General features: G+C 46.7%; 1 protein-coding gene across 1 annotated transcript; it reads left to right on the plus strand.

Moving 5' to 3' along the window:
• The first annotated feature begins 1,178 nt into the window (after window positions 1–1,178).
• On the plus strand, window positions 1,179–12,051 carry HTR5A (5-hydroxytryptamine receptor 5A). The gene is made up of 2 exons (XM_068550218.1): window positions 1,179–1,919; window positions 11,719–12,051. Exons 1-2 carry the CDS (start codon window positions 1,179–1,181, stop codon window positions 12,049–12,051), a joined length of 1,074 nt encoding a protein of 357 aa, XP_068406319.1.
• Window positions 12,052–12,630: the final 579 nt, after the last annotated feature.

The raw sequence follows: 12,630 nt of genomic DNA on the forward strand, positions 1-12,630 counted from the left end.
GGAGACTGTGCACCTTCTCTATGACTCGGAAGAAATGGTTTAAACGTTCTAGCTCCAATACCTCAGCCACCTCTAGAACAACAGCAACTGCTATCTTGCTTTTTCTCCTGGAAAGAAAACAACCCTTTAAGGGAAGAACCAGGTGTTGTGTAAGAACGCAATCACGCACTGAACTCATCCAGAGCAAAAAAGCCAGCGAAATCACCTTAGACCCTTAACTCGGAACACACGTAGCAAAGGTTAAGACCTGTGGAAAGCTAAGAACCCGCTCAAGGTACCCAGACCACCCCCAGTAGGACGTGGGCAGGCGGTGGCTAGAGGAACATTTCAAGGCAAGTTCTCTGGGAAACTTGTTCCACGAGGGGAACGCATTTCTGGGCGAAGCGGCAGCACCATGGACAGCAGCAAGCCTAGCGCGCCGGGGCGGGGACAGCCGGCAGCACCGGGGACAGCGCCAGCGCGGGCGCCGCCAGCTCCGGGCGTGAGGCGGCCTTACCAGCTGACGCCTTACGTAGGCTGGATCCCCAGCTCGATAAGACAGGTCTGGGCGGGCGGGCGCGCCAGCATCCGCTCTCCGGGGTCGGAGCCGCAGCCCCAGACGGGGCGGGGAAGGGGCGGGCGAAGAGCAGAAGGCCGGACCTAGAAAGCAGGTCCCTGCTCGGCTCCCCCAGCACGGGGCTGAGGTTGCAGCCCGCTGCCGCCGCGGGCGAGAGGGGCGGAAAGGGAGGCCGCGCGGCGAGATCCGCTGCTCTGACGCACCAGCCCGTCTCTCGGCGCCCACACGCTCCGGGGGCGCCCAGCTCCTCCTCCACTTGGGAGATGCCCGACTCCGGGCGACCAGACTGCTGTCTCCGCCGAGGCGAAGAGCCCCGGTCACGTGGCAGCTTAGCCGGGCCCCGGCTGCGAGACCCAGCCCCTCGCCTCTGCTCTCCCAGCCCCTGAGGGCTCCAGACCTGCCGCGGCTCCCAGCCCAGCGCCCTCCTCTCCTCTCCGCCACACCGTCTCCCACGGGGGCTCACTGGCAGGAGGTCGGCGCAAGTTCCACAGACAGTCTCCAGAAACCCTGCCGCTGGCCAGAGGTGACAGACGTCCGGAGTGGCTTCCGACACAGTGCTCACCACACATCCTCCTGAGCGCGCCTTCTCCACGCACCGGTGAGCCCGTCTCCTGACCCAGACATGGATCTGCCGGTGAACCTCACCTACTTCATCCTCTCCACCCCCGCCCCCCTGGAGACCAACCGCAGCTTCGACGCAGAAGACCCGCGCCCCAGCCTGCCCCTCCTCTCCGTCTTCGGCGTGCTTGTTCTCACCCTGCTGGGCTTCCTGGTGGCAGCGACGTTCGCCTGGAACCTGCTGGTGCTGGCGACCATCCTCCGCGTGCGCACGTTCCATCGTGTTCCGCACAACCTGGTGGCATCCATGGCCATCTCGGACGTGCTGGTGGCTGCTCTGGTCATGCCGCTGAGCCTGGTGCACGAGCTGTCCGGGCGCCGCTGGCAGCTGGGCCGGCGGCTGTGCCAGCTTTGGATCGCATGCGACGTGCTCTGCTGCACGGCCAGCATCTGGAATGTGACGGCCATCGCGCTGGACCGCTACTGGTCCATCACCCGTCACCTGGAATACACGCTGCGCGCCCGCAAGCGCATCTCCAACGTAATGATCACGCTCACCTGGGCACTCTCCGCAGTCATCTCCCTGGCCCCGCTGCTCTTCGGCTGGGGGGAGACCTACTCTGAGGGCAGCGAGGAGTGCCAGGTGAGCCGCGAGCCCTCCTACACCGTGTTCTCCACCGTGGGCGCCTTCTACCTGCCGCTCTGCGTGGTGCTCTTCGTGTACTGGAAGATCTACAAGGCGGCCAAGGTCCGCGTGGGCCCCCGGAAGGCCAACAGCGTCTCCCCCGTATCCGAAGCTGTGGAGGTAGGTGTTAACGTGATCCTTAAAAATACTTGGCTTGCATCTGCCCAGGCCTCATCCCCAGCACATCTCCCCACACATCCGTAGAAAGTGGGACTTCTTAGTATTTTGGCGGGGGCTGGAGGGGAAGGGAAGGAGGTAGAGTGGGAGAGAGAATGAAAGCGTCACAGACTCTGCTCTGACTTGCTCAGATTCACGGAGCAGGTCATCTCTCATGGGTTCTTTCCCTATATACAAAACGAGGGATCTGGACTACATAATTCTACAGGGTCCCACTAGGCTTGAAAATTCTATGGATCTATAACATCCTTTAGGACGCCTGAGGAAGTTGGTGTCTGGGGCTGCACTAGAGAAAAGTGCAGCTTCCTGCATTGACAGTGGGGGGTGTTTGAGGAGGAGGGAAGGGAGGGACAGTCATCTGACTTGGCAGGAAGACTGCCATACATCAGGCAAAGCAGGGTAGTGTTTCAACCCAGTCTGTTTTTTTCTTTGCCAATTAATTTTGCGAAGTGTGGTGCCTCCTGGGTTACTGTCGTGCTCAGCACCCTCCTCTCCTCACGCAAGATTAAAGATGCTGTTTACGCCTGTCTCAGAGCCTGGCCCTTGTTATGTGCTCCCACTGCCTGTGGTGCTACTTTCTGGGCCTGTCCCCACCCCTGATCAGACTGTGCGTGCAGCTGAGGACCACTTGCTTGCCTCCCGGGACATGAGTAAAGCTGCAGGAGGAAATTAAAACGCTAAGGCAGACAATTTCCCAGCTCTTTATAAGTGGCATTTAAGGTACGGCAACTGCTACAGCACCCGTGAGGGCTCTTTTCTCATCTTCTCTCCACCCGCGCTTTCCTGCTTTTTGTTCACTCTTGGTAATCTGACCCTACGATTCAAGATTCAGGGACCATACGAGTTCGCGTGAATCCACCGGCTGTGCAGGCTGCCCACCCCCTACCGCACTCATTGCCAAGGGTGATCCCTTGAACCTGATTCACACACTTAAGTTAGATCAGAATACTACGCAGCACCCATTCCTGTTACTGGTTCTGGGACAACAAAGCAAATTCAATCAAGCACCCTGAGCACATACTACAGGCTTGCTGCAAGGGGTCAAGGAATGACAAAGACATCATCTTTGCCTATGAAGAGTCTGGTCTAGTGAGAGAGACATGCATTGTGAACGCTGCAATATGATTGTATTTTTCGAGAGTCAGTAGCTAATTCCAAGTATAACCAGTCAGTCAAGCTTAGAGGAACCAGAGGTGTAGGTAGGGGAGAAAGGGGAGGGCATCATTCTAGAAACAAGAAGGAAAAAAGGGGGTCAGAGGGCACCTGTCCTTTTATCTAGAACAAAAGTCTCACCCAAATTACCCTCCCCTACCCCAGGGAACATCTGGAATGTCTGGAGATGTTTTTGATTACCCAGACTTGGGGACAGGGTACTAATGGCATCTAGCGTGTAGAGAGCAGGGATGCTGCTAGACGTGGCACAACACACAGGACAGCCTGAACGACAAAGAACTCTTCAGACCAAAACGGTAATAGTGCCAAATGCGGGAAACCCCGACCTATTAGATTTCTAAACTGGACAAAGAGTGCTGATGGGTAAGAGTGCCACCAAACTGCCTGGAGTGTCCATGTGTGTGTGCACCCACCCCAATTCCAGGTCAGGAACAAGGGGGCTGGCTGCCCACCAAGGCCCTCCTTACACAGATCCTCTTCTGCCAGGGCGCTTATCCAGGTAGACACAATTTATAATTAATACCAAACAGCCCTAAAAGGGAAAAGCAATTATACTTCTGTCTCAGAGGGCTTAGTGTGGAAGGAAGAGGGGTTTTCACTGCTCAGCTTTGGGGAGAGCAGAAGCAAAGCATTGTTTCATGTTCTTTCTCTGCCAGATAACTTGCAAAAATGGGTCCCTTGGCTTTGCAAAGCCTCTAAGTGATCCAGAGCTCTGCATAAAATGTGGTGCTGCCTCTGTCTTCATGTTACTGTGAAGGGTTAATTAAAAACCAGGCTTCCTGATTTCTCAGTGGTAGCAGGTGCCAACGTTTCTAAATACAGTTTTACCACCAACTAGCTATGTTACCTAGGGAAACACAACGCTTCTTCCCTGTTCTGTATCTTCAGAGTTTTATTCAAATACATACTGAAAGCCTAACCCTTGTCAGACACCAAGATGAAAACAGGAAACACAAGAGAGACAGGTCTTGCACCCTTGACAAAGTCTGATGAAACCACTACTAAAGAGCTGACATGAAGACAGCTGGATTTATGCCTTGCTAGTGTAAGGGACTGGGGGACTTTCGAGGTCTGAGTGGGTTGACATCATCTGTGTGAGCAGCTCTGTTTGTTGGGCGTTACTCCAGTGGGAGTTTATTGGAGTGAGTCCGTCCCTGGACGCCTGACTTTCAGAAGTGAGGGACTGGCACGGCTTGCAAGACCAAGTCCCCTGAGAGGAACTGCCCTTGACCGACAGAGTACGTTCAAGACTGGATCCAGGCTGCAGAACACTCAGACTCGCCCTAAGTTCAGTTCTCATCCCCCTGATCTTGGTCTTCATTTAGCCAAAGCTTCAAGAGAGACCATCAAGGACTGTCCAAATCTTCACCACTGTTGTTGGTTCTCCTTGAAGATGAAGTTTCATCTGTGGAGATCTGATGTTCAGACTGCACATCAATCAACATATCCGTCTGTCAGAACAGCGCTGTGCAGAAGCATTTAAAGCTCTGGACAACAGATACTGAATCACAGTTAACCAATCAGTAGAAAACGTTGGCTGGTTTCAGTTAGCAATGGGGATTTACTACATATGGTAACATAAGATTCAGAGGCTTAATATAAGTTCTGAAGATGTGCTGACACTAGTTTAATTGATGCCTGTAATTTCTCTGAGGCAAGGAGGCAAAGCCTTGATTACTGAATTAAGGGGTGGGCTTCAATAGGCAATAGTTCTTAGATAGGTGTCATGTGGTTGAATTAATCCACCTGGAGTATGGCCCAGCATTTTCACATTGGTACAAAAAGGCACATTCATGATAACCTAGGAAGGATCAATCTGGACACTCATGCATTCTGGTCTAATTAATCTTTCTGTCTGTGGTGTCTTTTGTCCATAAGGACTCTAGGATCATCGCTATTTCTTCAGTAATGTCTTGAATTATATACAGTGTACACATTTTCATGTACAGACCAGCTATAATCTGATAATGTGTAAGGACAGCAGTACATTTTATCTGGAAGCAGGTTCTACTTATTAAATTTGCAGTTGTGTTACAGAAACTAAAGTATTCTGATAATGATCCCGAAATATCAGTTACAAGTTGGCACACAGGATTGTTAAAGATTTTCATTGCTTGAATTTTTGTATTAACTAAGGTTTACTTTCCCTTAAGCCCTTTAAATAGCCACACCATAAATTTGTCTCTCATGATCTTATTTCAGCCTCTGTACAACCAATCATTTTTTTAAAGAATTTTTTTCTCTGTTTTCAATTTTTTAAAACTTACTACAAGTTGAGTTGCATGTTTCCTTTTCAGATGACTTTAAAATTTTAGGCTGAAGGATCTATTGTTTTATAATTGTGGGGATAATGGTAGTTATGGTGACACCCATATAAACAAGAAAGCTGTACTGTTGCACATCTGTAATTATAGGCAATTCCCCTTATAAGTTTAGAAGGACAGGAAGTTGTTGGGTGATAATATCTCCCTTGGAGTGACTTCACTGGACAGATTTTAAATAGTTGTCATTTTGATTTTTAGCCAATAGGGGACATTGATTCTTTCAAGGATTCTTCTGCTGACAATATTTACAGGTGTTCTTGTCTAGGCTCCCAAATCTTTGAAAACAGAGGTGCTTTTGAATGTTTTATCTAGAGAGCCTTATCTTGTATTATTTACTTTCTAAGGATATCTGGAAATGTCTAGCCCCATATTGGATATTTTCTAAATTGGCAATTTCACATTTAAATTTATTTTTTCTTATTAAATTCCCTAATTCAGGTTTGAGCCCATTTATAGAAAGACAGGACAAGATTATACTTCAGCTGTGGGGTTTACATCAGAATACTGCTTGAAAGTTTTCTGAAGTCTATTTTCTATACTTAGTTTACAATTTTGAATCCTTATTTAATCTTCTCTTAAAAGAAAGTCTTCTGAAACTGCTTTATGTATTTTATATTTTTATAATTTAAATTTCCACAGCTGGGTTATATAGCTCTTCTCTTTTCTATCCTTCTAGTTTTAAATATTTTTCCTTATCTGAGGGAGATTTTAATTAACTAGTTGCTGCTGATCTGTAGTCCAGGACAATAAGAATTTTGTTCAGTACTTTTAAAAAAGTCTAAATTCTACAGCAATTTTTTGCCCTTCTCCCTGAAGTTTAGAAAAATTCTTAATTATAGCCTGTATCTTAACTCTAGACCAAGGTTTTAATTGAAATTCTACAGATTTGCCTTCTTGTCTGGCAATTTTACAATGTGATTTTGTTTTTCCTGAGAAAATCCCTGAAGAAAGGCTAGTTCATTTAGGAGGTCAGGTAAAGCTGAGTAGAAATATGGGAGATGTAGATGTGCAAGGTGGGGAGGTTTTGGAAAGTTACAAAATCTTTGAGACTAACTTAGAGTTAGAATTTTGTTTTAAGGTCTTAGCAGAACAACTAAAGAAGCTGACTCTCAACTGTTTAGTGTTTGTCTTCTAATTTTTCTAGAGTTGATCTTAAATGTGTTAATTTATTGATTTTGACTTTCAGAAATTCCTCATTAAGTAAAAATATTTTCTTTCACATTTATCAAGAGAAGTGCAAGAATTAGCATTATAGCGCAATTTAAAATAGGAAATAGAAGTTCACAAAGGAGAAGGTTGCGACCTTGACTTAGACAAACCATGACACACAAGAAAAAGGCCACTACAGTTGGCCAGCAGTTTGTGCTTGTGAATGGTGTCTCAGATCCTTGACCAGAGGCCAAGAAGGGGCCATATGACCACCAATCCAATGAGCTGGAATACCAACTAGACAAGGTGACATTTTTTTTCATAAATTGACAAGATAGCGAGTGCCCTCACTTAAGTTTTGTGAAGAACCCAAAGCAAAGTTTGATCAATTGCTTTTTCACAAATTGGTCATAAGTCTAACAGTCCCCAAATCATTAGCCTTCAGATCTGCCTTGGAATGGATTAGAGCTTACCAAGCCAATGCCTTACAGAACAATCCTTTTTATATTCAACAGAAAAAAAAAGGTATTCAAGCACAAAAAACAAACAAACCTACGAAAACAAGGCTTTGCATATTTAGACAAACAACAGCGAAAACAAAGAAAACAACAATATAGTAAGTAGGTTATGGCATAAAAATTTTCACTAAATGGTATACCTCCAAGACAAGAGATCTAATAGCCTTACACAAAAATGTAAGTCAATTACCAAATGGTGCACCTCTCAAACAAAGGTCTAGTTACTTGATACAAAGACCTAAGCTGAATGATCTTATTCAAAGACACACTTGGTTACAAATCCTTGTATAACAAAATACACAGAGTGAGAAGAGCCCAGTGGAGCTGGCTGGAACTCAGCTCATTGAGACTGATGCACATCTGCAGATCCAAAGGCAACTGGAGTCTGGGGCACAGTGAATGCACCTGCAGTCCAAGAATCCTGTGGAGGATCCACAAAATGATCAGTGGACTCTCTAGAATGTCCAAGGATGGTACAACCACCACATAGTATCTGAAATAAAAATACTCCTTACTATAGTAAGAGAAAGCTACACTTGTCAGGCACCATCTGACACAGCAGAATGCCCATCATCTATGGGGACTGGGGACAGCATTGAGTTCAGGGACTGGAGGACATTCAGAGGAGCAGTTAGCTGACACCCCCAGAGTGGGGTTACTATGTGAGACTGCTGTTGGTTGACTGCAGCTCAGAGATGCACTTATTGGGGTGAGTCCTGCCCTAACTGGCTGACTTTCAGAAGTGAGGGCTGACACCAAATGGTTGGTTTGCAGGTGTATATTCACAGAGCTGCATTGTCCTTGATCCACTGGAGGGGTTTAAACAAGTAGCAAGGCTCTTTGTCACCACAGCTACAGAATAGCTGGTCTTTTGCTCAGTTTGTGGGAATGTTCTTATTCTGCCCCTCGTGGAGCCCTCCTTAAATGGGTAAGATCATTTCTAGCTTGAACATCCTGACCCATCAGTACATCTTACATTGTGACAATGACCTGGTCTCACCTGCAAATCACCTTAAGCCGCACTTCCAAGGTAAGAGTCTTCACCCCTTAATTTCAATACCCACTACTGATGATAATCTATTGATTATCTGCGATATTAATAGGGAGGTGAAGCAGAATAGTTTGAGGAAATAAAAGAACATGCTAGATTTATGATTAACCAGTAAATAGTTATTTAACACATAACCATTTTGGAAGAATGAGAAGTCTAACTCATAGGTACATGTCCCCCCCCAAAATTCACTTATTTGGAGATGTGAGGCTAATTGTTCACTTAGAAAGTTTTTCCTTTGAATCTTAAATTGTGAGGTTTGTGCTTTAAATGATATAGCACTTCAAAGATAGATGGGAAAGGTGCAATTTGGCTCGAGTGTTCACCTTTTTTTGCCCCATTACCTCTCTTTCTGTGAATCTACTAATGACCATGATGAGTAATTGACAGAGTAATCACTAGAGTCTATTCTCCAGACTTAATAAGTGCTTTATTGCAATCGTCGATGAGCAGAGAGCTAAGGAGTCTGGAAGTCAGAAAGCCATAGGGTGAGCAACCAAATCAACCACCTACCGACATCGGGAGCCTGAAGCTCCCCAACAGCAAAGCCCCTCCTCCCAGCGGAGCCTCTGCCGTCCCAGAAGAGCCACTTCAGACCAACGACACTCTCACCAAGTGAGCTGGTACTGAATGCCACACAAGAGAGGGACCCATAAAATGCTCAACATTTCTCATCAAGGTCATACAGTGTGCTTTTCTGAGACACGGAGTTCTCTAACCTATGAAAATGCCTTACTCGAAGCAAACTATAAAAACAATGTATTTAGGAAAAAAAGTTTAACTTGAATTCAAAATAGAATTCTAAGAAGTGGGAGAAGACCCCATGGAACATTAAAAGAACTGTTGAAAAGGAATTTAGATTCTTTGCTGGAAAGGGGCCCCGCGAATGTGCTCCCAAACTGCTGTGCTAAGAACTCAGTGAAAAGGACCGTGGACAGAATGCCTGTGGGTCCTACTGACAGAGAGAAATCATCCTGAAGACAAGCTTAGGAATAAAGTAACTGGGAAGTCTTTTAAGAGTACACTTATGCAACATTAGAACGATCACACAGTGGAAAATTCTTGTAGATACAATGAACGCATGCTAGGTTTGGGAACAGCTCATAAGAACCTGGGTACATTATACTGGAAGAATCCAGGATTTCATAGCACAACTGCCAAACACCCGCACAAGCAGGCCCACACTTAACGGCACTTAACATTCCCTTACGAGGACCATAATTTGAAGTGATGGGTTTCCATAAAATTGTCTTATAATACTTGGCCTATAGAAATATTCATATCCTACACTACACCTGGATAACAAACAACCCTGTGATCCTGTGTCTCTCGGACGAATGAGGAGGTACTGTGCTACATTCTGATACGGCAGCCCCTTTGGATACAGGTCAGGACTGTGTGTGAATGTACCAGCAGAGTCTCAAAAGAGGCAGACATTCTCAGTGTCAATCATTAGGAGAGAAGACGGCTCCTCAGAATGGAAACCTTGCAACTTTTTCCATTATGCAATAGCAAACTCCTACAAATAGAACATGTAGCACTGGGGGTGTATCTCACCCTTCGTAGAAGACTGGTCTTACACTGGTAGTCCAATCGTGGGGCTCATTGTGTCTTGCAACTAGAATTTGAGTATCTAAAGGACTAAGCATGGGCTTCTGGAGTCAACCTGAAAAGGCACTGATCACAGGTAAGGCAGACAGGGAGCGGGGATGGGAGGGGTGGAGAGATTCCCTAGTGTGTCATAGCTCAAAAGCCAGAATATCTAGTTATGTGTTGCTGTATTTATTTCTACTGTTACCCCAGGGCCTTTGAGTCTGGTTTAAATGTTCCGCTTTTACACCAGGTGTGCTGTAGAGAATTAACGGGTGGTCACAATGGCGTCACAACCCTGAGTGGCCGGTCTTACCAGTGAGAAGGTCTGAAAGGAAGGAGAATTTCTTAGGGATTTAGGAGTCAGGACCAGAATTATTCTTCCATTGCCATCTTTGGGAAATGGCTGCCTTGATGCCATTTTGCGATTGAGTTTTATTAAGGAAATTGGTAGTTTTCCCTGTTTTCTTTATGCTGAAAAATGAAACTAAAACTGTGTTTGCATTTCTATAAATTAACTCCCTGAAATGCATTCCCAGATATACACTAATAAATAAGAAAGGTAACTATGATTCCATCCAGGGGTGAGACTGGGAGAGAGAAATTTTCACTTACTTTATATGTGCTTTTAAGGGTTGCAGAAAAAGGAACTATTTGTTTCAATATTCACGATCTTCTGTTTAATTGTATAATGCTTGGGGTTTCACTGTTTTTCAAACAGATGACAGGAAGGCTATCACATAAACTTAATAAGTCATACATGAGCTAACATTCCCTTAGCTATAGTGTTCCTACTTTCAGCTCAGTTATTCTATATGATAGGTAAGTTAAGTTCCTCTTGACTCCAATTTATAGATGTAGCCATGAACTGGTTACATGGGTTAGATTAGAGACAGACCTTCTGACCTAGTCCGTTGCCTAAAAGGTTGTGTGCTGCTGGGGCGCGAGCTGGGTAATTCTCCTTTTCAAGTGTACAGGGGTCACAGAAGGCTGCAGTTCGGAAGAAGAGGATTTAATGTCAGGGTAGTCTCACCACTAGTGAATGACTGATCGACCCAGAAACTGTCCCACATTGTGACTGGAGCAACTAATTTGCTCACTTAGCAAATCAGCCCACTGCAATTTCCTTATATTTAGGGGGCCTCATCATCAGACACCCCTTATTCCAGTTCCCCAAAGATCTAAAAAATAGGGCTGGAATGGAGGAAAGAGCTTCCTTTCCCAGGAATTCCACCCCCTTAGAGAAGGCATGTGAAGCTGGAGAACGTAGTTCAGTGGGAACCTGCCTTCCAGAGGACTTGAGAGAACCTACGTGGAGGGACTCTGGGTTTAGAGTCTCTGTTTTGTATAAAAGTCGGGGGAGGGGGCGGAACAAAGAATAAAACAAGGAGATAAACATCCTGGTGAGTGAACTGTCCCAAACAGTAGAATATGTTCTGGAAGCACAGCAGTAGGAACCTTATACCAGAAGAAAAGTTCTAGGAAATTCTAACTTTTTAGAGGGGATTCACAGAAACCCAGAAAGTTACAGATTTTGGAATACTGGGTCCTAAGTGTACAGGGTTTGACAAGGATTTAGCGGGCTTCTGACTACTCGTGTTCCGTGGTCATAAATTGTATATACTGCATGACCTGCTCATTTCTGTTGTTCCCTGTTGAACAGACAGCAACAGGGACTCCATCATCGTTGCACTATTGCAGACGTTCCTATTTTCCCTCCATTTCTAAGATGTAAGCAAACACCCAGCTCTGTCAGCACGTTTTCATAGCCGAGGGTGGTCCCCACATGCTGCCCGGTCCCTGCACCGGACAACTGAGGACTTTCTCTTGAAGTGGCTGTGCGGGACTCACGCCCACCCGTGTCTGGGTTCAGCCCACCCAGACCCAGCAGGCATGAAGAGGTGGCTCTTCCTGAAGCTTCTGCTTACCTTTTCCAGGTGAAGACCTCCGCTCGGCAACCCGAGATGGTGTTCACCGTCCGCCACGCCACCGTCACCTTCCAGACAGAAGGGGACACATGGCGAGAACAGAAGGAGCAGAGAGCCGCCCTAATGGTGGGTATCCTCATTGGGGTGTTTGTGCTCTGCTGGATCCCCTTCTTCACAACGGAGCTCATCAGCCCCCTGTGCTCCTGTGACATTCCCGCCACCTGGAAGAGTGTCTTCCTGTGGCTCGGCTACTCCAACTCTTTCTTCAACCCCCTGATCTACACGGCCTTCAACAAGAACTACAACAGCGCCTTCAAGAACTTCTTCTCCAGGCACCAGTGACTGCGAGGCCGGCACAGGCAGGAAGTCTCCCTGAGCTCCATCTCTTTCCCCATCCTCACCCGGCACCAGCTGGAAGAGACAAGCCTTCAGGTTCCCCAGGGTGGTCCTCGGAGCTGAGCACCTCACTTCTGCACTGCGGGCAGGAACGCGAGTCTCCACAGGCAGGACCGGGGACCCCGTTTATCCAGTTTACCTGCTATGCCCCACTCTGCACCTAACAGCCACGGACCTGGCCACGAAGTGCCCTTTCTCTACAAAACCCACTCCAGCACGGTTACTGTTCTCGTCCCAGGGAAGTCAAACCAGGCAGACGAGAGGCAGGAGATAAACCAGTATGGGCAGGTTGAGAACAGACAGGAAACAGTGAATAAGAAGTCACAATGGGCGCATCTGGGGAACAGGAAACCATAATTGCAAATTTCCTGGAAGAGTCCCCATTTCGAATATTCCATCCTACAGTCCTAGGAAGTATACCCTAATACTTACTGTGTGTGTCCCAATATTTGGCCACAAAAGATTGTCTCCAGACATATTAAAGTACACAGCCGCATCTGCAAGACCAGGCAGTATGGCTTTATG

The sequence above is a fragment of the Eschrichtius robustus genome, chromosome 8 (assembly GCF_028021215.1).
Source record: "Eschrichtius robustus isolate mEscRob2 chromosome 8, mEscRob2.pri, whole genome shotgun sequence".
Lineage (NCBI taxonomy): Eukaryota > Metazoa > Chordata > Mammalia > Artiodactyla > Eschrichtiidae > Eschrichtius > Eschrichtius robustus.

Coding starts and splice junctions, on each gene's coding strand:
- HTR5A (XM_068550218.1), top strand. CDS start 1,179: ATGGATCTGCCGGTGAACCTCACCTACTTCATCCTCTCCACCCCCGCC. Junction 1,920..11,718: donor CCGTATCCGAAGCTGTGGAG/GTAGGTGTTAAC, acceptor TACCTTTTCCAG/GTGAAGACCTCCGCTCGGCA.